This window comes from Triturus cristatus, chromosome 11, assembly GCF_964204655.1.
Source record: "Triturus cristatus chromosome 11, aTriCri1.1, whole genome shotgun sequence".
NCBI classification, from domain to species: domain Eukaryota; kingdom Metazoa; phylum Chordata; class Amphibia; order Caudata; family Salamandridae; genus Triturus; species Triturus cristatus.
The window spans coordinates 964,383,772-964,410,526 of record NC_140594.1 but is presented as its reverse complement, the minus strand read 5'-3'; the positions used below and the strand labels follow the sequence as shown (position 1 = coordinate 964,410,526).

Genomic DNA, 26,755 nt, shown 5'->3' with positions numbered 1-26,755 from the left:
CCTCCAACTACCCAACTTACCTCTCGAAGTGGTGGTGGCACCTGAAGAATCTTCGTCCCCGAGCTTGCAGTCTTTTTCCAAACCGGAGCTTTCCCATTTAAATCAATTGAGCGCCCGAAGGCTCAAAAGCACCCTGCACCCAGCCGCCCGAGTGTCCCTGGCAGTGTAACCTTTGCACCTATCTACTTTCCCATTTTCCCTGAGCAAGTGACAAGGAGCCCAGCTCCCACAGCCACGTGGCCTGCTAGTCAGCAGCCACCAACCAAGGCCCCACTGCCTGCCATAGGATAACATTGGGCCCAACACACCCTGCACCCGGCTGCCCCTGTGCCGCTGAGGGTGTAACAACTGTAACTACCTGACCCTGGGAGACCCCCGAGTCTGTGCCCAGAACCTTAACTTTGCCAGTCGAGTACTTGCCTGAAAGCCGATAACTCAATTTTCTCCATAGGGTAACATTGACTGGTTTCTTTTAAGTGTGGAGTTTTCAAAACGTAAAATATTCACCAAAAATCAGCCGAGTAACGAAAACACTCACCTGCTATTAGGTGAGATCCCAGTGCTGGATCTTGATACCCAGCACTGACCCTGAAAAATATTCACAACCGTACTTACCAGTAACCCAATTTTCTTCCATAGCAAATCATTGACTGTTTTTCTGTGAAATTTCTTCTAAGTGTCGACTTTTGCAAACTTCAAATATTCTTTAAAAATCGTACAAACTGTGAAAACGTAATTACTTACCTGTTTTAGATAAGAGTTCCCAGTACTGAATCTAGGCACCCAGTACTGGATTACAAAAGTAACGAGAACATACTATACCTGCAACTTGAATTTTCTTCCATAGGGAATCATTGACTGTTTTCTATGAAATTTCTTCTGTCAACTTTTAAAATAGCAAAATATTGCCTAAACATCATAACAGCAACTAAGTTGACTTTTATCACTTGTTTCTAAGAACTGACCCAGGACTGAATCTAGGATCCAGTCCTGGAATTACAAAAGTAATCTTGAAAGAAATCTATTGTAAATAACTTAAAACTTCCATTGAACTCAATTCATTATTGTGTTTGAAATTGTGTTGCCTATTGCAACAACCTGTAACTTTCTACAAAAGCCAATTGCATATTGCAAAAGTATTTACCTAAAGCATCTCATTCTGAGAAAGTATATTTTGATACCTATTGTTGGTTCTAAAATAAAACAAACCATTGGCCTAGAGTTCAGTTATTGAGTGTGTGAGACCATTTGCTGACTGAGTGTGTGCAACAAATGCTCTACACTGTCCTCTGATACTGCCTTACTGCTCGACCAAGCTACCACTTTAGAGAGTAAGGTTATATCTAACTTTAGCCTCTGCCAAACCTCTGGGGACTGTGGACTCTGTACACACTGTACCTATTTGGGAACAGTATATACAGAGCCACATTCTCACACCACCTCACAGTAGCCCACCTTAGGGGTGCTACTAACCTGGAGGGGGTACGCCTACCAGACTAGCTAATTTTCCCACCTGTCCATGTGCCAAGCGGGCTCTGCACAGGGGGTGGTGGGTGGCTTCCTCTCCTTTGAGGGGAGCCAGATTTGCATTCCAAGGGCGGCATCTTCTTTCAAGCTCGCCGGCATAAAAGAAAGCTAATCAGCAGGTCATCATGTGGGAGGGGGGTGTTGCACGAGTTACTTACCTTCGGTAATTATGTATCTGGTAGAGGCGTTGTCTAGCTGCAGATTCCTTAACTTAGAATATCACCAGGTGTCAGACTGGATCCGGCAAACTTTTTGCAACAGCACCTCTGCGCGCCGGGGGGGGGGGGGGGGGGCGGCGCCACACGACCCCGCCCTGACTTAGTCCACGGACATGACGTTAGCGAGGTCATATAAGTCCACCTGGCGCGCGGACGTCAGTTTTCTTCGGACAAACTTTTCCGCGACAACGTGGAGCCACCAACAAAACTGAGAAAGTATGGGAAGTGTGCGAATGATGAAAAATTCATAAAAGTAAGAAGGCAGATGGTACAAAACACCATCAGAAAAGACAGTAGCAGACACTGTCTACATATACAAGAAGTAAGGGCAGAGCAAGCTGTGAGAAGAAACTCCACAATGCGAAGCATGAACCGTCTCCAAAGACTGAGTAACAAGAGAAGTAGCCATACCCAATCTAGCCTCTGGGACTAACCGCTTCAGTATGCTCTCAGACTTGGTTAGGGCACACCAGAGATCCCATATGCACTAGGGGGAACCCTTTGGAGGCAGGTAGAGTCCCCAGTTTGCGGTCCATTCTGCTTACAGAGATGGCACCAAACCTTTTTTGGGATCCCAGTGTTTACCATGGTATCCACCACAGGATTGGGAAGAGTCTTGGGGCCCACCCTCCTGAACAGGATTTTGAGGACCTTTAGCAGACTATGTCGCACATTCTTCCCCTGGGTGGGAGCAGTAACCCCTTCCTTTCTGGTCACCCCACACTGGGTCTTTTTGGACACCCTTATTTTGACCCAATAATCAGCCTTCATCCCAAACTCTCGAAGAGAGACTAACACGAAGTCCACCAGGTATTGATGCAGTTTCTCATACGTCCAATTACTTGACAGATGCTCCTTCATAGTCAAATTAAAGAGCCCATCATAATCTTGCACCTTACTGCCCTACAACCAGCCACCTAGTGTTTTGACTGAGAAGTCAACAAAGTCTACCCAGGATTGACTTGAGGTTTTTTGATTCTCCCTGAACTTAACCCTGTACTTCTCAGTTGTGAGACGAAAACCCTCAACCAGGGTACCCTTCATGAGGTCATAGGACTCCGCTTCTTCCTCATCAAGTCTTAGGAGTTTATCCCTGCACTTTCCTGAGAACAACTGCCACAGTAGAGAGCCCCTTAGTGTCTTTTGGTGTAACTTTTTCATTTTACAAGCCCTCTCAAAGGCTGTATACCATTTAGCAATGTCATCACCCTCAACATACTTGGGGACAATACCTTTGGAGATTTGGGGATCAAAAGCTTCCTCCTTCTCCCTATTTTGTTGCTGCCACGACTCATGGGTTCCATTAGCATTTCAGCCCTTACTCTTTCTTTAGCCGGGATTTTGGCTTCAAGGGCTGCTTTTTTGGCTAGTCTAGTGAGATATACATCTTCTTTGTCTAGCTCTTCTATATCTCTATGCCTGCAGCTGCCTCGAGGTTTAGTGATAGGGTAGAGGTTCTGGTTGGAGTCCTCACCCTCTCTTATTAAGTTGGAAGGCTACCCCCTGGGGACCTGCCTACAGTCCCCTCTTCACTGTCATTCCCCTCCTCAGAGGGGACAGAATCCTTGGCAGAATGTAATAAATCTAAGTCTGCAAGAGCCTCCTGGAGCTTTGCCTTTGTAGGGTTTGAGCAGGTAGCAAAAATATTGGCTTTACAGAGCATCCTTAACTGCTGCATACTAAGCTGCAGCTAAGAGGTCAGGTTGAGTTTATGCATGGTCTCCTCTGGGCCAGACATGTGTAGTACAGTTGGGACCTTTTTTTTTTAGAAAATCATGCAAAATATTCTAAAAGCCTTTTAAAGGCCTAACAGACTAGTACTCTTTACATTTCTAATACAATGGAACGGGGGACTCGACACAAGGCCAAAACAGGTCCAATTTAGAAAATGTAGCAAAAATGTAAAAAAAATATTTTTTAACTAATGTCAATTGAGGATCTCTTAGAGGAATCACCTATTGACCAAGTGGTATCAGCAAATGCAAGTCCTGAATCCCACCGCTGATCCACCAAATGTAGGAATCTGGATTTTATGTAGTAGTGCCAATATACGGGCACACTATGCAAAAAGTCCAGACAACTCTTATTTGGTTAACAGGGCTTACTTTAATAATCCCAGATGCTGTATTTGTGTTAGTGTGGTTTAGCAGCTTATCCTTATCAAAGGGGAGTGGAAAACATTTGTTGTACACAGTCAAATGATGCACACACTCAAAAAGAAATCTGAAACCAATTTGGGAAAACAACAGATTTTTTTATATAAATTTAGACACTAAGATCTTACAATAACTATAATAATTTCAGAGATATCAATTGTACAAATTAATAGCAAAAATACTTTTAATAAAGGTTTTTGAGTTATAAGCCTCGAACGCGGTAATGTTATCCTCTGGGAGGAAAAACCACAGAGCATACATCAAATTACATTTGAAGTTTGAGGGTGCCCTTTGGACTTAAGGTGCTACGGGGCCAAGGTCCAAAGAACCACCAGCAGTTTTGGGTTCTCTGGCCCTGGGGTGTCTAGGTACAGAGGTGCTGATCGGCATGCTAGCCTTAAGTGCTACACTGTAGCAGTCAATGGGGACCTTGAAATCAAAGGCTGAAAGCAGAGACTTAAAGCTAGTCCGTGAGAACCCTAAGGGGGTTTCAGGTCGCGAGGACCCCTAGGCCAAGAGGATGTGGGCAGGAGTCACGGCCCAGGGCTGTGGAGCTCAGGTGCAGAGGGTCTTGGCTGGCTGGCTGTCCACCGGAAGTCGTGACTGTCACGGTGGTCAGTTCGTTCTGCAGAGGAGGGAAAACAAGATATCTGGGTAACTCTGGTCGTGGATCTAGTCAGTCCTGCAGTCCCTCGTCGTGCAGGTACATTTTCCATGACAGTGGTGTCCGGGCTGGACACAAACCAGCCTTGGCTGGTGCAGGTGCTCCGGTACTCAGAGTATTGGTGCAGGGGAGCTCCTGGAGGGTCAAGCGTGGCAGAGAGATGGGGCTGACCTCCTTGAGCCATGAAGATCTCTTCGTGATGTGGTGCTCCCTCGGTGGGCCCGATGGCCAGCATCACGGTGGACCGGGCACAACTGGGTTTTGCAATTGTCAAGGCATAGCAACCAGGCAGGGTTTGGCACCAAGTTTGGTGCAGGTCCTTAGTTTTCACGGGGTCGGCTCTTCTTTGTCCTTCTGTTCCCAGGTAGTCAAATCTGTTGGTCTGGGGTTGGAGGAACCCTAAATACTCTACTCAATTTATGGGCATTTAGAGGAGTATAGGGTGGTAGACAATGGGTTACCTACTACAGGGGTTACTACACCCCATTTATGACCGCTTCTTGTGGGGATTGGGCATAACCCTGACCCAGAATTCTCTATTTTCACCAAAAGCAAGATGGTGAAACCCTTCTCTGCAGGTCCACTTCATGTGGCCCAACTTAGGGGTGTGCCTAGTCTGTAAGTGCAAAACGGCTCCTAAATATCAAATTTCCCACCTGCTCTGGTTCCAAGTAGGCCTCAGAGATGGGGTGGCATTCCCCAGGTCTGGGAGAAGCCGGGTTCGCATATCAAAAGGTGGCAGGTGATTTAAAGCCTATGGCCTGATATGCTAAATCACTAGCCATTCTTCTGGAGGAGGTAAGAACACCTTCCCCCAAGCAGGCATTTTTTCTGACCTCAGAGCGTGAGATCTCCCTTGCAGGAGATCGGAAACATATTTGTTGTGGCAGACTGGCAGATACCACTCAGCCAACCGCCTAGGAGACCAGTAGGGTTAAAGGGGGTACCTTTAAGGTGCACTCTGCGTGCATGTCTTTCATAAATCTGATACTGGCATCAGTATGGATTTCTTAAGACGAGGAGTTTGATACCTAACACCATTATTTTAACATTTGTCTCGTTTTAGAGAAAGAGCTCTCAGGCCTGGTTAGCAGGAACCCAGTGCACATTCAATAAAAAGCATCAGTGCCAGTGAGCAAAAAGTGGTGTGGCACGAGCAGTTTGCTGTTCCCTTGCAAACCCTCAGGGAGAGCAGCCTTGCTTCTTCAAGGTATGTACCCCCTACTCGTCACCAGATGTAGCGTTGTCCCCAGCCCAGGAGCAAGAAAATGAAGTATGCCGCACATGGAGCTCTGCAATATACGTCTTTTTTCTTCACCATACAACCACACACTGCACGCATTGAGTTATAGCTTTTGTCGCAACTCCTTTACACCTTCATTTGTTACTCTTTTGTATTTTCTTGCATTATTTTTACTCTTTACTCAATAGTCTGCTTTTTTGTTTTTAAAACTTAAAAAATACCTCAAATAAAAAAAGGAATGTTTAATTTATCCTGCCAGGGGAAAGTGTCCACCATCCGTTTAGAGCACCAGAAAATAGCTACTCTCACCAGCTAAGGTATAATCTTTATAACACCTTTAGTAAGAAGAAAAAGTTACTTACCTGCAGTAACAATCTTCCCTGTGGATACTTGTAGGAAGCAGGCTCTGTGTATATAAAGAGAGATATAGTGTGCACAGTCTCCATTAAGTCCCTAAAAAGTATAGCAGACGATAACAGGGCTCGAAAAATCCACTCGCCTGCTATGGCGAGCTAGTTTTGTTCAGGGCGAGCTATTTTTAGGACCTATCTGCCCTTCCTGGCAAGTAGGAAGACAAACTGACTTTTGAACTCTGAAAGCAGGGCATATGTGACAAGGTAACAAGATTTGAAGGCATTTTTATTGGTCACAAAGTGAATGAGCAATAAAGATGCCTTTAAATCTTGTTATCTTGACACATTTACTGGCTTTCAGAGACAGAGGTTAAGTAGGTTACAGTTAGGTCGAGGAGATTTTTCAAGTTACCAGACCTGCAGGACTAGTAACATTTTTAGGATTTTTCGAGCCCTGGGATAACAGATTATATCTTACTCTCAATTTAGTAATAGCTGGGCTGAGCAGTTAGGCTTATCAGAGGGTAATGAGAATGCATTTGGGGTACATACTCATACAAGGCAGGAACACACACTCAATGAATAACTCCAGGTCAATGTTTACAAAAATATTACTTTAGTTACTTTTATTTTAGGAACCAAGTGGAACTCAGTTACAGGCAAGTAGACTTTTCAGGAATGCAACACTTTCAATATACAATTGGCAAATTTTGTATAAGCATTAAAAACTTTTACAGGTGCACCAAATACTTTTCAGTGTCAAAGAGAAACTTTGTACTATTCTCAGAATCAACACTTCGTGCAATACAGAGAGAATCCAATGCAATCCTATGGGAGGAAAGGCAGGTAAAGTAATTTTCAGGTAGGCACCAGACTTACAAGTTCAGTCTTCGATGTGTTTGCCCAACACTGGTTAAGGGTCGGACCAAGTTAGGTACTGCACCACTAGCAGCACTGAGGCAGCTGGGTGCAAAGGTCACTGGACCCAATCCTAGCCTATGGGAGCCAGAGGCACCTCGGAGAGGCACCAGTTGCAGGTAAGTACACGCAGTTCAGTGACACAGGCACTGGGGATTGAGGTCAGCACTGTAGGGTGCCACTGAGTAGCACCAAAGCTGCACCACCAGTGGCACTGGGGCAGCTAGGTGCAGGATGAAAAGGGGATGTCGGGTGTCTTATAGAAATCAATGGAGATTCTCGGTTGGAGATAATGGCTGCAGGCTCGGGCCAGAAGACTGGCTGAAGGAAGCCAATGATTGGAGAGGTAAGTTGGATAGTGGGGGGATGCCGGGACACTGTCGGTTGGACACCCCAAAGCCTGGGGTCTGCGGGTGAAGCTGTGTCTTTAGGCGTTGGGTTTCCCACTTGATGCGGTCGCAGGGACCCTTCAAGATGAGACTGCAGGCGTCGTGGGGAAGTTCAGGAGAGGACATGCATCGCTGGATCCCAGGTCAGGATCATCGGGGAGACATTACTGGATCATTGGGCCACCAGGACTCAGGCTGAGGGCGATGGGTGCAGAGTGGTGAGGACGCACGGTTCCAGGAGGCACTGGAGTCCTTGTTGGAGGTTGCTTTTGTTGGACAAATCTGGTGTTCAAGGGAGACAGATTTTATTGAAGGCAGTACAGGTCTCTGGAGTTGCTGGAGAGATGCGGGACGCGTGACACGTAGATTTCTTTGAGCAGGGTCGTTGGAGGAGGAGACAGGCAGGTAGGGCTGGGGCCAAGTCAGTTGTCGTCTTCTCCACTGCTGCACGGCTCTTTGGTCCTTCTTCGTAGGTCATCGAATCTGAGGAACAGGGTTCAGGGGAGCACTTAAATACTAAATTGAAGGGCGTTGCAGAGGTCAGAGGGCAGTAGCCAATGGCTACTGTCCCTTAGGGTAACTACACCCTTTAGGTGCCCTCTCGCTTTGAGGAGAGGCGCACATCCCTATTCCTATTGGACATAATTCTCCAAACCAGGATGGAGAATTTTGAGGAGAGGGGTTCACCTCAGCTCCTGGCCACCATAGGGGTGTGCCAAGCCAAGGTGGACACTCCTACTCTGCTTACTAAATTTGCCGCCTGTCCTGCCGCCAAAAAGTGGAGCTGGGACAAGGGGAGGCATATCCCCTGGTTTGAGTTGCCCAAATAAGCATACTACAAGGTGAGGGCCTGTGAAGTACTTCCACCCAGAGCAGGCTTTGTTTCTGACCTCCGAGAGCACAAATGCTCTCACCCCATGAGGTCAGAAACCTGTCTGGTGGTGCCTGGCAGGGACCGGTCAGCCAATACACTAGAAGCTGGTCGTTTTTCAGAGTGCATCTTATAAAAAAATCCATCACTAGCATCAGTGTGGCTTTATATACAGATGTTTGTGTTGACAAACTCCCAGCCCATGTACTCAAAATGTCATCACTGCACTTAAAAGGACTGTAAATGGCACATAAACTGTAGGGGCATATTGCACATGCAGCTATGCCCACACCTGTGGTATAGTGCACCCTGCCCTAGGGCTGTAAGGCCTGCCAGAGGGCGATTTACCTTTTTTTATTGGTAATGTAATATATATATATATTTTTTTAAACTTTATTTATATTTTCAGAGGAAAAGCAATACATTTATTATATAGTCAAAACATTTCGTATACATTGAAATGGATAGATCTGTAGCAGTACAGTTCTGATTTTGTACCCTTCAGTTCTCAGATGTTCAGGTGTAAGACAGTCATATCCTGGGGGGAAACAATCCATCTTATGCAATTACATAAGTGTCACAGATATTACATAGCACACTGTAAGCCTTGATCACGGTGGAGACTAGATGTACATATATATTGTCAGCGATCACAGATTATCGTACCTAGTGTGGTCTTTCCCTCTACCCCTATGAACTCCTTTCCGTCACCACCAGAGCATCCCACCGTTCTGCCATCCCCAGCCCACCAGGTTCTACATCTGGGGGGGGGGGGGGGGGGGGGGGGGGGGGGGAAAGAGTCCCACCAACATCCTCTGCAGCCGCAGAGCCACGCTAAGGAGAGCTTGCTGCGCGAGCCAGTAGGTATCGTTTAAGAGGCTCCCATATGTCCTTTGGCTTCGATGATCGGGGCAGCGTCTTCGCATAGATTAGCATTAGGTCCTGGCAGTGCACCATATCCCCCAGCCACCCCATTTAGAGGCCCGTCCCCTGCCCCATCTGCATGCAACCCTCCGCTTTGCGAGCACTAATGAGTGTTACCAGGCGACGAAGTGCTTTGGGGATTTGCTTAGTGTAGCCTAGAAGCGCGACTAGGGGGTCGCACACTATTGGTAAGGCGGAGATAGCCGCAAAAATCTGTTCCCAATATTCCAGCACCTTCGGGCATTCCCATGCCAAGTGCAAGAATACCGCCTGGGCTCTGCCACATCTGTCGCATCTATCAGCGCCTCGCAGCCCAAAGCGATGCAGCCGAACTGGGGTAAAGTACATACGCTGCAGGTATAATGGGTTATGCGCAGTCTGGCGCTGCCCGAAATTTCCGCAGTTTGCAGACAACAACATTGCCATTGCTCGTCTGTAATATCTCTGCCCAACTCAGCCGTCCAGTGCGCTCGCGCAGCACTAGGAGATTGTCCACCCTCCGTTCGCACCGTTCGGTACAAATTGGATACCATGTGCCCCGGGCTCGTGCTCTGCAGCATCTGGTGCAACGGTTTGAGGACCTGCGGCTCCTTTGGGAAGCTCGGAAATATTGCTCGTACCCCCTGTCGCAATCTCACATATAAAAACAAGTCTAATGGTGTAGGTTGTATGCCTCCAAAAAATTGGGCTGATGTACAGAAGTTCCCGTTATAAAAGAGGTCCCCCCATGTTCGTCTGTGTACGCGTGCGCATAATTTCCTAAACCTGTCTTCCTGCAACAGGGAGAGTTGTGGATGGTACGCCAGAGGCAGGGTCGGGGAGTACAGAGTCGAGGCCCCCAGAACTTTCATGATATAGTGCCATGCACCCACTGTACCCCCAAGTGTGGAGGGCTCAGGATCACGAGGGCAATATTGTGCATATAGCATTCCATTCAAAGGAACAGGGTCCGCCAGCCAGTGCTCCGCCGCGACCTGCGGCATGCACGCCGGTGGATGTACCCAGTAATAGGCGTAGCCTGGGCACATGCATGGTACAGCTCAAAGTCCGGAATGTCAAATCCCCCTTGGGCCGCCGGTCGCGTCAGCACCGTCCATCGGACCCGTGCCGTTTTACCGCCCCAGAAAAGTCGCGTAAGCTCCGTACGTAATGTTTTAAAAAAATTGCGCCCCTGGTGGTACCTAACATTCAGGAATAGATATAGAAACTGTGGTAGGACTACCATTTTAATTAATGAGGCTCTGCCCGCCATTGACAGGGGAAGGGCGATCCAGCGTGTGACTATCTGTAAGGCGTTGTATTGCAGTGCCATAGTTTAGGCGAATCATCTCTTCGCGATCTCCAGACACCCGTATTCCTAAGTATCGCAGCTCCGAGTCGCACCATGCAATCGGATAATCTAGGGAAAATGTAACCGCTGCTGATGTCAGGGGGAATATTTGCGATTTTTCCCAGCTAATTTGAATTCCCGAACGTTTTCCAAAAACTATGAATTCCCGTAATATAGGGTTCAGGTTACACTGGGGGTCTCTCACGTACACCGTCAGATCATCCGCGTAGAGTGAGATTAGTATTTGTCGCAGTGGGCAGCGGAGTGCCCTATCATTGTGATGTTGTCGCAGCCTGCACGCTAAAGGCCCCACCGCTAGGGCGAATAGCAGGGTGGAAAGTGGCCATCCCTGCCGAGTCCCTCTGGTGATGTGAATAGTAGACGAAGTATGGCCCTTGATAAGCACTCTAGCAGGGCTGGTGATATAGTAGCTGCACCCATGACACAAAACCCGGGGGGAAACCCATTCGGAGCAATATAGCAAATAAATAGTCCCACTCAATGGAGTCGAACGTCTTCGTGGCGTCTAAAAATATCGCAGCTAGGGGAAGATCAGGCGACACATTCTGGATTATTGAAAAAAGCGTACGGAGATTATGCGAGGTCGCCCTTCCGGGGACGAAGCCAGCCTGGTCAGGCAATACTAGTTTATCAAGCAGCAGGAGAACTCTATTTGCAACAAGCTTCGCCAATATTTTGGTGTCGCAGTTTAAGAGCGATAACGGCCTATAGGAAGTACAGTACTGGGGTTCCTTGCCCGGCTTCAATATGGATATTATTAAGGCCTCCCTCATAGAGAGGGGGGGAGCAAACCGCACTCCAGGGATTCCTCGTATATCTCTTTCAATACAGGGGCCATAATATCTATGTATGTTTTATAGAATTCGTCCGGGAGACCATCGAAGCCCTGCCAGATTTCTGCTGCATAATGGCTTCGCGTATCTCGTCTAGCTCGAATGGGGTGCAGAGAAACTCACGGTGATGATCCTCCAGCCATCCTAATGCAACGTCGCCCAAAAACGACTCAAGTTCCAAAGGGTCTCCGCGCAGTGTGGTATACAGCGCAGAGAAGTGGTCGGCAAAGGCAGCTTGGATATCTGCCGCATTGCGATGTGTATCACGGGCCGGGTCTACAATTTCAAGAGCATACGTAGAGAATTTAGGTTTTTGGATTAGTTGCACCAGCGCCTTCCCGGGTCGCTCGCCCTCCCCATACCTCCGGGCCTGCCAATATTTCCCTAAAAACCTTGCTTCTCGATTTGCTGTATCAATATAATCCGATAGTTTGTCCCTGAATTGAGCGGACACATTCTCTCCGCTTCCCGCAGCCATTTGGTCCTCCAGAGCCTTCAATTCTCTTTCCAGCCGCTGAAGTCGCCCCCGAATGTCCCGCAACACTCCAAAGCCCTTCGAGATACAAATACCCCTAATTATGACTTTAAATGCTTCCCAGATAATTTCCACCAAATTGACTGAGCCTTTGTTCCTCTGAAAGAAACTTCTAATCTCCTCCTCTAGTTCAGCATGAAACACTGCATCCAATAAAGCTGTGGGCTGCAGGCGCCATACACATCTCAGCAGCCCAGCCCCTAACAAATCAAGCAGCAGATGCACCGGCGAGTGGTCCGAATATGTGCGTGGCAAGTGAGCCACTGCCCCAATGCCTGGTCCCAGACCCTTGGATATCAAGCAGTAGTCAAGACGAGCCCACGACGCCGCGCGGGTGACAAAGTGCGTACCTTCTCTGGAGCACGGGTACATGTGTCGCCAGGCGTCTACAAGCCCTCCTTCATCCATAATATCGCCCACTGTAGCCTGCGAACGGTTATAATGATGGGGTAGTGCTGCAGACCTATCTATGCATGGGTTAAGGGCTATGTTAAAGTCTCCCCCCCAGATGATGTGTGTGGTGTCCAGCTGTTGGAAATACCCCACTCCCACACCGGTAAGGGTTGGTGGTAACGGAGTATTTCCGGGGGACACACAGTGGTAGCTTGGCTCGAGTGGTCAGGAATCAGGCACCGTGCTAAGCATACGACATACCCATACAATAACCATGCGCGCATCCGTTCCAAAAACGACTCTACACCGTAAAAATTATGAAAATATCTCTGCTTTATCTTCTTTTTCTCTTAGTTGCTGATTAGATAAATAATAACACAATCACAATATACAAGCTTTTTAAATAGTGCAGGTCAAATAAATACTGGCTTAATGATTCAATAAATAGGGGTGATCATAAATAAGGAAGGTATAAATATAAGTGCAATACATACAGGCAATTAAATATTCTGAGGCAATAAATACTGTAAACCAATAAATATTGTGCATCAATAAATACTGTGGACCAATAAATACAGTGAAGCAATAAATAGGTTAAATACAATAAATACAGTGCCCCCAATAAATAATTAAAAGCTGACAGTGACACTCATAGAATCAGATCACATTTGAATTCCTATGGGCTAATTTGGCCCAGGCACAGCTTGTGGGGATGTGGAAGGATTGAGGGTATCTACTCCCTGGCTTGGACAAGGCTGAGGCCTAAACTGAGGTAGATCAAGGGGGGAATACCAGAGACCTGGCTCTCTCACTCTACACAACCCCTCTAAATTAGTCTCAGCTCACCCCTGGCACAGTCCAGCTGGTTCCAGCACCTCTCTAACCCCTAGAGTAGTCTCTTAGGATTCCACAGGGCCTTTGGCGCCCTCTACTCCACTTACTGCCCTTTTTCTGATGCTCCGACGCCGCTGGAGTCGGGTCGACGCCGTGCGACGGTTCCGGTTCGATGTCGGCGGCCTCGGCACAATGTCAGTTCTCGACGACGCCGGCAGGCGGTTCCGGTTCGATGTCGGCGGTCTCAGCTCGATCTCGACCTCCGATTCGATGGCGTCGGGCAGTCTTGACTCGATGTCGACTTCCGGCGGCTCCGGAGTGCGATCTCCACTCCCGACCTCCGGTGCTCCTCTCCTCAGGTTTCCGGCGACTCCGGAGTGCGACCTCCACTCCCGACCTCCGGCACGATTCTCTCAGGTTCCGGCGACTCCGGAGTGCGATCTCCACTCCCGACCTCCGGCACACTTCACCTCGGTCTCCGGCGACTCCGGAGGGCGGACTTCACTCCCCCGTTGACACCGCTCACTCGACCTTGGGTGACTTCCTCCTCGACCTCTGGGACTCCTCACGACCTCCGTCGGTGCCCTTTCTCGATCTCTGGCGGCTCCGGGTACAACGTCTGCTTTTCCAGTCAGCGCCGCTTCTCCACCTTGGGCTCCAGGTCTCCAGGCTACTCGACGTCCGGCTCCAGGGAAACCAGTAAACAGGTCAGGTACTTGCTTTCTTGACTTCTAAGGCCTGTTCCTGCTGTCCAGGTCCTTAAGATGGTTTTTCTTGCTTCTTCCCACACAGGGCTCCAGGCTGGGCTCAGTCAGTAGGGACTAGTATCACGGGTGGGTTTATGGACCCCACTCCAGGCACAAGTTTCCACCCCTGCTGCCTCACTCCTTCCTCCTTCAGGTTTCTGCTGCTCTCTCTTCCCCAGTCAGGTGCCAACTGCCAGCTCCAACTGCCAACTCTCTGTCTTAGCTTCCCAACATTCTAAACCGCCTCCAACTGTCACAGGGTTCTGGAATGTTCTGGAAGGTGCTAGTAGGTTCCAGTGGGTGCTGGTGATGTCACAGGTGGCCACCATTTTGTGCTCCAGGCCCTCAGACAGAAGTTTCAGGGGTAGATAAAATGGCTCCCTGAATCTGCATCAATACTACAAAAACGAAAACAAAGGAGGGAAAAAGGGCCAAGTCCTACACCAGGCTAAGATCTTTCCCCACAGAACTGTAAAGAACTCAGGCGTGTCCACATTCGGCCCATAACAATTCACCAACGTTACCGAGTCAGTTCCCAGCCTGCCCCAGACAATTGCAGATCTACCCTGTGCATCTATCAGCTCCCCATGGGGTGAAAAGGGAAGATGTTTTTTAATAAGAATGGCAACGATGAGGAGAACAGCCGGTAAGATGCCCATTTCCCTGAAAATTGGATATTGCTCTGCGGTGTAAAGTGAGTTTCCTGTGGGAATGCTATGCTGACTTTGTGACGATCTAGATAGGATATTATTCGTCTCCTCTTCCGAGGATCCCCAAACCCCCACACATTCCAGGAATGAACCCCAACATAGTCAATAGCCGTCTTATTTCTCACAGATTCCATCAGCTTTAAGAGGGTCTATACGCAAAGCCACACACTTCTTCCATTGTATTTTCATGCATTGACGTAGCTGTTCATCAACAAACACCACATAGAACTGCAACGAATCCCAACTCCCCATCCTCCCCCCCCCCACCCACTGAAGCATCCCAATCATGCCAGTACGCCCCGTCCCTCCCCCCTCCCAACCACATGTATTCCTAGTAAACAAAGTGAACATCCACCCCTCAATAAGGGTGAATTAAAACAAAAGCAAACTTCCAAGGGGCTCTCCCTAGTGGGGTCCGTCACCAGAAAGCTCACAAGTATCCTCCTACTTCTCCCTAGGCGAAAGCGACTCGTCGCACCACCCAGAGAGAGCAGGGGTGTCCGATGTCACCTATGTATAGTCTCCAATGCCCATCTCGTACCATACCTCAAAACCACGACTCAAAAGAGCAAAAGTAGTTCCCCCAGCCTGTGGCTGCCGGGAGTGTCTCCAGCTACTAACGTGTTACCAACTGCACGTCTCAGGGTGCCATGATCAGTCAATATCCGAAGTGGTGGGCGAATTAGGGTGCTCTGCGGCGTGTACCGTCTTCGTGCGTCTTTTCAGGTGTTTCAGAAATTCCTCAGCCTGCTGTGGCTTTGTGCAAAAAGTTTGTTTCCCTTGGTACGTTACGCGAAGGCGAGCCGGGTATAGCAAAGCATAGTCTATTGGCGCCTGCCTCAATTTTTGTTTCACAGGGAGGAATTTCCGTCTATCCTCCTGGACTGCAGCAGTGAAGTCCGGGTAGAGGGTGAAGTTCACTCCATCATAATGAAGCTGCTTCTTCTCCCGCGCAATCCGAAGAGCCACATCCCGATCCCTATAATTAAGAGACGGGCTATGATAGGACGCGGTGTGCCCCCCACCGGAGGTAGAGGCCCCAGCGACCTGTGTGCTCTCTCCACCACGAACTGAGGAGAAAAGGATTCCGTCCCTATCGCCGCAAGCAGTAGCTTTTCTATATAGAGTTCCATCTTGTCCGTGTTGGTACTTTCGGGTATTCAAAGGAGGCGCAGGTTGTTGCGACGACTTCTCGCCTCCATGTCCTCCGCCTTGGCAGCGATAACTTTTAGCAGTTTGTCCATCTGAGCCACCGAGTCCTGGACGCGCACGACAGCATCCTCTGAGTCGGAGATACGCTTCTCTGCTTCCTTGAGACGGGTCTCATGGCCATCTAATTTGTGCACAATGCTCTCTATCCGCATACTCATATCGTCCATTTTGCCTGCGAGTGTGGCTATACCCTGAACCACCTCCAGCATGATGGTTTTCACATCAAAGTCCATCTCCGTTGACGTCTCCCGGGAACTCTGCACCGTGGCTTCCATGTCTACCTCCGATGTCGCCTTAGACGATGTTTTCGCTTTGAAGTGCAGTCGAGACTGCCTGGCGTCTGTCTTCCCCATGCTGCCCTCCGCTAGCAGACGTCTCGGCGGATTTGTCACCGCGCTGGCCGCGCCACAGCCCTAATAGATCCTCGGCTCCGTCAAGAGGGTCGTTGACCACGCTATCCAGCAAAGGTAGGGGGATGTCACTCGTCTTCCCCTATGTCCCTGGTGGTACGTGCTTCACCCTGTACTATTGTCCGCTTTGCCCCAAACTAGTGACTATCAGGGTATGGTCTCAGGACACTTTCTCTCGACCCCCACGCAGTGTGCAGACACTCTCACTTTCTTCCACTGTGCGCAGGTACCTCTCTGTAGGTCGCCGGGTACACGCTGTCCGCCTCTGTGTAGCGCAGGAGTCCCCTTGAGGAGGTACCGCTGCGCGCCCCTCGCACCTTGGCGCCACCCAAAGGTGCCCTCCACCAAGTTAGTAAGAGGCGGCCACCGCGGCCAGCATGGGAGCAGGCACTCTCCAGAAGCAGCATGTGTCAGGCCCACCGCGACCCACGAGAGCACATTCAGGCAGCAGCGGTGTGTGTTTGTAATCTTTGAGGGGGGGAGATCTTACTCCTGTAATCTCTCAACTCAGGCGGTATCGTTCCAGGAGGCCCCCCAACCTATGTGTTGGTTCCCCCCCCCCAAGGCAAGCTGTACCCTCCAGGCCCGTCCCCCGAGGGGCCCTGCACCTCCGGGCGCCACGAGACAGACGTCTACCACTCACAGTTTTGTATCTGTAGGGCCCATTAGCGCCATAGCCCAACAAGGCGCCAGCTCCTAGGTGCTCCACTCACAGCCATCCACCCGGATCGCCGCTCCGGTACTCTCGGCCACTATTGCCAGCCGGCCACTATTGCCAGCAGTGTCCGTTCCGCCAGGCGGGGCTTTCGCAGGCCTCCTTCACTCCCGCCGCATTTCTCGCAGCAGGAGTGGTGCTTCAATCACCAGTCAGCAGGGTGGGGGGGGGGGGGGGGGGCGATCCGGAGTCCCAGGCCGCAGCGCTCTCTCGTCGTATGTCCTCCGCCCTCAGCGCTGTGTAACAGAGCCCGCGCCTCCCCCCTGGGGGTCCGCAGGGCCGGGGCTCGTCTCCGGAGCCGTGCCGCACTTCCCTAGCGACCACGGCCTACACCCCACGTGAGCACCGTGGCCTATCGTAGTGCAGCGTCCCCGGGGTCTGCCTCCAGCCGTACGGAGGCACTGGCCAGGCGCGGCTTTCGCAGCCGATCTCGGGCGCTCCACAGCACCGCTGGACCTGAGTCTTGTCCGTGTTTGGCAGCGAGGTGTCAGCTACCTCGTCGCTACGCTATGCAGCTCTTCCAGGGCATCAGAGCATGATTATTGGGCGGATCTGGCCATCGGGCTGTGGGAGCTTCCCCGCTAGGCAGCCATTCCACACTTGCGCCTCCAAGGGTGATTTACCTATGCCACAGAAAGTGGTGTGTAGGCATGGCACCCAGGAAGGTGTGCCATGTTGACTCTTAAGTTAGCTACACCACAACACACCACAACACATAGCATGTAATAGCAGGGTGTATGTGTTTGGTGTGGGGTATTTTAGGGTGGCACAATACATGCTGCAGCCCTAAGGGACCCTCACTGGTCACAAGGCACATGGTACCAGTGGTACCTTTTACAAGGGACTTATAGGTGAGCCAGAGGTGTGCCGATTGTGGGAGCAATGATACAGTTTCTGGAAAGAACAAAGGCCCTGGGAACCTGATTGGCATGGACCCATGGCACATTCAGTCAAAGTGCATCAGAAATCTGGCAAAAAGTGTGTGTGTGTGTGGGGGGGGGGGGGGTCACTGCAACAGAAACCCACTTTCCTACAATACTCTATCTACTTGCAGATTCTTCACATGTAGAACAACCCCAAGCGTCAGACTGGATACGAAAAACGTCAAAGCTCTCCTGTTGTCAGTAGGGGGTGCTGGCTTCATTAGGATGCCAGAAGGGGTTTCAGGTGAAATCACCGAAGCCATCAAGTAGTTGCCCTCGGGCTACAATGTCAGTTTCCATACCCCCCCCCTCTCCCCTCAGTCTTTGAGGTGAGTAAACTGAGTGATATTGACAAAGTAGTGCAGTACCAGAATATAAACTGGGATCTTATTAACTTTCTCTATAACATCCCTCAAACAGGGAGGAAAGTGGGTCAGTTAATGTGCATGTAGGTAGAAGATCCACAAGATGGATCTTTACCACACATAAGTAACTTTTTCTTCTGATTGATAAGTCTACCTGTGGATTCCTCACCTGTATAGCAGATTCTGGAGTAATACCCGTAACTGTGACAAGGAAATACTGCAAAACAGATTTAGCAACGTGACTGACCCAATGCACTTCAAGAATCCAGGAAATAATGATTGGCGAAGGTGTGTGGGGATGTCCATGTCGCTGCTCTCTGCGATAGGAACGCCTCCGGCTAGGGCACAAGTAGTGGCTTTAGTCCTGCTAGAATGGGCTCTGATCCCTTCCGGAAGGTCCTTTTTGGCCAGAGCATAGCAGGTTGTGATGCAGAGGATGATCCATCTTGAAATGGTTCATTCTACTTGGCCTTTTTTGGTCCCACAGTGTCTCACAAAGAGCTTGCCATTCGGTTGTATGTCCTTGGTGCGGTCCAGATAGTAGTTAACCGCCCACCAAGGATTTTCCTCCTTAAGGTTCTGGGAAGTGGGGGTAAAACGTCACCACTTCTGGCAGGAAAGCAACCCTGGTTCGCAACACCAATATTTACAGGTAAAAAGTAGTACAAGGTGGAAGGGAACTAGGAGACTGTTTCTTGCCCACCTGTGCATCTGCGGTGAGAGCCACCACAAATACAGCTTTAGGAGGGAACATCCTTAAGGGATAGCTATGCAGGGCTCAAACAGAGGACCCATAAGAAAAGTCAAAACCAAATTAAGGTTCAACTGGGGTAGAACAAAAGGAGTTGGAGGGTACATGTTTGTCAACCCTGTGAGAAAGTGCATACAAATGTGGTATTTAAAATGAGATGGCTGATCTAGCAGACACAGAAATTATGAAAATGCAGCGGAATACCCATTGAGAGTGCCTATCGCACAACTCCTCCGTACAAGGGAAAGTGCGTATTGCAGGACACGTGACAGCCTGGACTGCAAGGGGTCTACACTGTTCCCTGCACACCAAGCAACAATGTTGCGCCATCTACAAGTGTAAGCAAATTTGGTGGTGGGGATACACACTGAGAAGATGTCTATCACCTCTGGTGGCAGCTGAAAGGAATATAGATGTCCATGCTCATTGTCCAGGCATATAGGTGGAAAACCATTCCCCACGAATGGGAGAGAAGGTCCGGTCTGAATGGAAGTTGTGGTGGAGAACATGTGGGAAAGTGCAGGAGGCCCTCATACCACACCCTTTCTTGACCCCCCCCCCCCCCCCCCCAAGTCTCCCCTCAACAGATTCTGGAGAGCACAGAACTGCTGGCACCGAGGATTTACTGAGGAAGCAAATGAATCCTCCTGAGGAATGTCCCACTGGGCAAAGATGTCGTGGACTACCTCCAGTAGAGGAGGCCACTCTTGATCAGCAAGATGACACCAGCTCAGGCTGCCAGCTCTGATATTCAGAGACCCCACTTGGTGATTGGCTGTGAGCCAGATCCCTTGAAGGTGTGCAAAAGACCATAGTCTTAGCACCTCCAGGCAAGGGTTAGACCCTACTCTCTCTAGCTTGTTCACATACCACATTGCATATTGTGTTGTCCGTCAAGATATGGGCGGACTAACCCACTATGCAGGGGAGAAAGGACTTGAGGGCCAGTCGAATCAACTGCAGAACCAGCTCTTCCGGAGATCAGAGACCTCTGATCTCTAGATGAGCTCTCCACACTAGGGTGGAGGCATTCGTCACTATCGGAGATGATGGAGGTGGTGGGGAGGAGCAGTCGGTGGCAGAGGAGGGATCGGCACCATCCACTTTATCAGCTGTGAGTAGAAGTGCAGGATCAAAACAGTATGGTGCTGACTCCAATGGAATGGCATCAGATGGAAGGGCATGATGATTGATAGAAGCGGGTACTACACTGAGCCCAAAAGTTGGCCAGACAGTGTTGATGCTTTTACATAGATCGCATACATGGCTTTAAAACACTGCCAGATTTGCTCCTGGTAGCGGGAACTTGTGACGAGCCGGGGTCGGCGCTGGTGCATTGAAAGACAAGGTTACTGGACCTGACAAGAGAAGGTGGCGATCAATCCAGAGCCTGGCCCACAGGTGGAGCAGGGCTACACTGAGGATCAGCTGAATGGATAAGGATTAGCTCTGGTTTCGAGGACAAGGGTTCTGGTAAAGTCAGAGATTGATGGGGTGACGTACCCCTGGTATGTTTCTTCTCCTTTTTCTTAGGACTCCTCTTCTTTCTAGAGGATGGGGAAAGATGTCTGGAACGCTTTTGGTGTGGATAGTCGTCCTTCCCTTGAGCCATGAACAATTTGACCTTCCGCTTCTAGCTCCTAGCCCTAGGATGCATGTGGAGGCACAAGGAACAAAATGTGGTCATGATCAGACCACAAATGCCATAAACAGACTGTGTGGGGGTCCCGTGATGGTCATCTGTCCCTCCCAATCTCTATTGGGTTTAAACCCAGACTTTTTAGGCAAGACATATTTGTACTGTAAGTTGTAATTTAGTGAAGTAAAATTTCCTCAGAAGTGAAGCTCTGGATCTGCAAAGGCACGGAAAAAAGAAAACTGAGGTTGGTGTGCCGGTGTGGGCCCTTAATAGCCGCAGTGGCACCACCTGATTTCACTTCCCTTGCGGAATGAGTCCAGAGCCCTCAACTGGAAACCTCATTGCGTTGAAGTTTCTAGATCCAGTCTGACACCTGGGGGGATGCTGTACAGGTGAAGAATCTGCAGGTAGCAGTATCCATCAGAAAAGGAGCGCAGGGTGTGTGCTCTCCCTTGAGGAGGCAGAACAAGTGGGGGGGGGGGGGGGGGGGGGGGGACACGTCAGTTTAACTGTAGTTGTCTGCAGCTCGGTTAAGGTGGTTGGACTGGCGCGGACTCTGAGAATACTATTGGTGTAGGAGAGTAGGGTCTGCTTTCTATGTTCACCCCCACTTTTTGCTTTTGCTTTACTGGTTTTCGACTTAGATGTGGGCCTGCTAATCAGACCCACAGCCCTGCTGTTCTCTCTCTAAATTGATACTATGTACTTTAGGTGCATAACCCAATTGGATAGGATCACCTTATTGGCCCCTGTACAGTGTACCCTAGGTATCCAGGGCATAGGTGTACCCTAGGCCTACCAGGGGCTGCAGCATGTATTATGCCACCCCTGGCCTGGCCTTCCATTATGACACAACTGGCTGATCACTCAGCTGGGGCAAGGTCGTGTAATCACCCCTTGCTTAGGTGTAGTATTCCTATACCTAACTTACATATAGACACATGTGTACCTATCAGCCACTCCTATGGCAGGCCTTAACAATCCTGGAGGCAGAGTGCTTGGTAACATGTGAGATGGTGCTCTAGCATGAGCTGAGCCTGTCTGCAGCTTCCGGAACCATGTCCTTATAGCTGTTCTATGATATAGCCTACCATATACTCTTAAAGTACCTTATAATCTTAAACGGTTATGGTAACTATGGTTTGGCTTAATCAAAACATATCGTGTAAGGTGTCTAACACTTTGGAATAATACCCCCATCCCATTTCTGGGGATGAGGATATTATCCCTCCCTTCTAGAGGGAGAAGACATGTTGCAACCTACTTACCCGGTTACAGTTAACCAGAGCCCCAGCATCACAAAATGGATGCTGCTGCCACAGACACGAGTCTGACCTCCTGCTGCTGGGAGCGATCCCGGCAAGGGAGGCTTGGACAATAGGTTTCCTGCCTTGGGAGGTGCGAGCACCACCCCAGACAGGCCTTAGTGTATTGGGGCAGGGAGGGATGAATAGAATGAGACATGCCTGGGGCACACAAGGTGTCCCGTGCATAGTCCAGTTCAAACCGGTGCTGGGGCACTCCAGCCCCAGTCCTGGCGCGAAACTGGACAAAGGGAAGGGGGTGTAACCACCCCCCTCCCAGGTCCCACCCATAAGGCATGACCTAGCAGGTAACCCAGCCCCCCAGATTTGGATAAGAGTGGTAGCTGGGCCCCAGGAGATTAGATTATCCTGAACCTGCAACTTGAACAGAAACTCTGGACCTTCGACATTAGACGAAAGAAGAAGACTGAAGAATCTCCCTTGTGGCCAAGGAATGGCTACCCTGTGCAAACAGGCACCATCAAGAGACTACCCTTTGCTTTGCTGAAGTTCTACGAGGGACCGACTGCAGAGCCCGACCAGAGCCTCGACTTCCAGACTTCTCCGACCCTGATCCACATCCACAGCCGAGCTGAGATCCGTGGAGGCGACGAGAGACGTGGGACCGGCTACCTGGGAAAAGTGGCTAGTATCTTCAAGCGCAGCTTCTGAGGCACCCTCGAAGTTGTGCACCGGGGATTGAGAAGCCCCAACCCCAAGCACCATCTGCACCGAAGATCCGCCCCCCACACTCCACGAGTCCTGCGTGGGGCCCTTCTGCATTTTCCTGCTTGCCGCGTATGTCCGGTTGCTTGCCCGCTGGCTAGTGGCCTTTGTGACGACGCATCCTGAAATCTTCACCGCTGGTTTGGCTCCTCCAGACTGGCTCCTGCTTCTTTGAAAAAGAGAAGCACCCCAGACCTTCCTGGTCTGCACCAGAAGCAAGTCCTCCGTTCTTCGTGGGTTCCGCTTGCCAAGGCTTGGTGAGTCCTAGTCCAACTTCGACGCCGCCGACAGCAAGAGCCTTCGTGGGACAGCTCGCCTCCTGGTCCTGGTCGTCCTCGACGTTCCCTGGTCCTCGTGGCTGCAGCGACAAGCTTCACCTTCACCTGCAATCTTCACGACATCGCCTGGTTCCTTCCTGGTTCCACGTGGTCACTGGCTAGTGACCTTGACTCTGTCCCTTCTGCTTGCAGGTCTCCTCTTCTTGATCCCAGCCTTGGGATCCACCGGACACTCGTCACTGACTGCCTGTCAGCAACTTTCCTTCAGGCATCCATAGAAGTCCACGACGAAACCCGACGCAAGTTCACACCTATGCACCCGCAGCCTGTGGGCTAGGTAACTTGGGTACTTCGGTGCTCACAAGGGTAGTGACTATCCTAGGGTCTAGTTTCCGAGTCTCGACTCTCTAGCTGCTTCAGAAGTGTCCTTAAACTGTTAATTTCTAACATCTACTATTTCTATCGACTTTTACGCATTACGCGTGAGTGTTTCCACTCTGCACCTGAATCCCGTGGGCCTCCCACTTCCTAACTGTTGCTAGTGTAGTGTAGCCCCAGCGATTACCTAGGCCTAGGCCTATCCTATTTCCGTGACAGTGGTCCTTATACCACTTACTTAGTATATGGTTTGCGTGGCCCCTAGGGCCTAACTGTATTACTTACCTGTGTGACTTAATGTATGCTTAAATAAGACTGTGTTGTACTTACCTCTAATCTCATAAAGAGTGCCGAGGGTTTGACTAGAATAAATACACTTTATTTTATATATATATCTGTTGTGGTGTCCTTTCATTTGGTATTCAAGGGATTATATATGGTATCACAGCTGGCTTCACATGCCATTCAGAGTTTAGCCTAAGACTGCTCTTGTCCATGCTACCACTAGGATAGCTGGTCTATAAGGTTGACTTTACAACCAATCACCATAAGGGTATTTGGACTGATACAAGGTGTACACTAGAACTAGTGACATCATACATCAGGCCAACTTCCCACAATTGGTATCTCCTCATCCGGTACCAGTGGATTCGGCACCAACATCGAAGTTCCAAGGACCAGTGTAGACCATGGAACCAGAGGCAGGGTCGGAGTCAGAGGTACTTCACATGGAAGGCCTATTGGCTCCTTAGGGCCGGAAGGTGCGCCAGAGGGATTAGGCAAGGATATGAAGAGCCGGACTATGGACGCGCTGAACTCTTCGATCTGTTGTAGAGTGGAAGACGGCCCTCGGAAATCCAGACTGTGCCTGAACCAGTTGAGGGATCAGCTCTGAAGTCGGGAGACTCAGAGTGAGATCTAGAGCCATGGTGACGCCACATGCTTAATGAGGCGAAGACAAGTGGCGAGAGAGTTTAGAGTGCCAATTTGATTTTGTATACTTTGACTTACCCAAAGATTTAAATCTTGATGAAGACTGGCCTCTGGATCAGATTTGGCAACTGCTGGAGCGGGAAAGGGACTGGAAATTTGACATCGAAGTAGACTGGTCTCGATGCAGAGTATTCTTGGGCGTTTCTTGGGTGATGTAAAGTCTTGCCGTGCAGTCAAGGATGGCCTTTCAGTTCAATAATGCATCCTTAGGGTCGTGACTCCGCCCCAGGGACATCTGATGGGAATCTGTCACAGACATATGTTACTTCCCAGCAACCTACAGGGCTTAAAACCTTGCACACTGAAAAGTTCTGACCAAGAATACTGAGCTAAATGTCTCAGAGACAAGATAGAAATCTGTATTTGCGCCTGGTGGCAGGGAAATAAAAGAAATGTCAGCAGGCATGAGTTGCGCCTATATATGCTCTGCACATCATTTCCGGAGCTGACCAGTCAGTGCCACCTAACTGTGTGTACAGGAACTGCTGAAATGTTTCTGGGTTTAGTCGGATGCCGGGGGAATATTCAAAAGGTGAGGCATCTTGGGGGTTGAAAGCCTCTATTAGAAATTAAGATTTCAGCAGAAATGTTATTGTTTTCCTCTTAAGTAACACAAAACGAATCCTAAAACAATCATACTATGACTACTCACCATTACAGAGAAATCATTTTTTAATGAAAGTGAACCTGATTTTGACCAACAGCCATTTGGAGACATTTGTTTTTACTAATTTCAGAATTTTCTCCATTAGAAGGAATTATGGCATCGTAACATTACTCGATACCGGGGATGCTTCAGGGAAGTGTGTTACTGAGGCATTTGGGAGCAAAACAATGGTAAAGAAATGACAACTGCATCACAACATTGAATGTGCATATAAGAATATGTAAGTATCAATCGGAAGTATGTAAAGTGATACATTGTAGGCAAACCAAAGACTTGGATTTATTTGAATCTAAAGTATCCATGATAATTTAAAATGGAAATTAATATTTTGTAACTTACCATATTGTATGGGTTTTTGTCCAAATTCCAGCCCTTCCCAATGGATTACTTTCATCATCGGTGGACTCCCTCTCATCTTCTGTCTGTATACTGAACTGCCGGACTGCCTGGTAAACAGTCATATTATATGGTAACAAGTGATCACCAATGTAAAACTGCAACCTGTGCCTCACATTCCCTGAATTCAAAAACTGAGCAGCCTAATGAGAAAAAACAAAATAACAGGTAACGCAAAGGATAATATGACAAGTCAATAAAAGTGCAAAACCATTGATTCATTATATATTGACCTCAGACAACAATCTCATTAACTTGTTACTTGAATTTGAGAACCTTTAACAATTCTCATGAAATCGTATGCAAATTAGTACAAATAAAAAACAAACAAGTAGGTGTGCCTGTCTTATAAACAAAAAGAGCATTCAGGTATGTCGCACACTAAAACAAAGTGGCATTTCTATCACTTCTTGAGAGTCACAGAAATCCTGTACACAGATACTCCGGTTCAAATAAAGATAGGCCAAAATTCAGGTAGCAGACACCGGTTATGAAGCCTTTACACTGCTGTCAGGAAAGTGCACAAGTTTGCCCCTTTCTTCACAAAGTGGGATCAGTTCTTCTGTTGGTAGTACAGTATGCTGATGCCACCATCATACTTGACAGCACTAGGATAGGTCACTAGCATCCCAGGATCAATATGAAAAAACTATTGGGTAGTGAATCTGGGATGATCTAAATTATTGTGCATGGTTGGAGGAAAAATGTTCTGGTACCCGATTCCAGGATGGTCAACCAATAACTATCAATGTTCTATAATTAACTGGAATTCTGATTAAAAGAAGGTGGTGGGTTAGACACTCATTTTCTGCATTTAAACAAGCTTTAAAACCAAACCAATGATCCATGAAAGCTAAAGCATAACTCGAGCAGCCCTAAAGCACGACAACGGTTATGATTTGTGTAAGGTTCAACCACTGGTTTATGGCCTGGACGCAAACCCAGGGAGGTGGTTGGACGTAACCTAAAGAAATATCTTCAAATCATTTTGGTTTACTAAGTTCCTCAATAAAATTACATACGGGTTTGGATGCATCATTAATCAGTTCTTTGGCAAGCAATTCTCAATTTGTGAAAATTTGCTACAAAGCATGACTGATAAAGCGAGGCCCCATCCGGAAGCTACTGTGGGACATGATTCAGGTACAAAAAGGAATGTTACTCTCTGGATAATCTGCACACAACATTCCCAGAGGGAGTTGTACGTCCCAGATTGCGGAGATGGTGTTCTATATTCCAATTTTAACGAAGAAAAAAAGAGCATAACTTAAAACGATCCCTTACCAAAATAATTTTCAGGTTTACTCACAGCATAAATACTCATACTCATACT

General features: G+C 48.9%; 1 protein-coding gene across 15 annotated transcripts in view; it reads right to left on the bottom strand.

Annotated features, from left to right (window-relative positions):
* TRIP12 (thyroid hormone receptor interactor 12) overlaps positions 1–26,755 on the bottom strand; it is a 1,120,962-nt gene that overhangs the window by 245,972 nt on the left and 848,235 nt on the right. For all 15 annotated transcript variants that reach the window (XM_085634980.1, XM_085634991.1, XM_085634979.1 and 12 more), the window contains one exon: positions 25,366–25,565. In XM_085634980.1, coding sequence (XP_085491106.1) covers positions 25,366–25,565 — 200 coding nt within the window. The remainder of the gene's footprint in view (positions 1–25,365; positions 25,566–26,755) is intronic.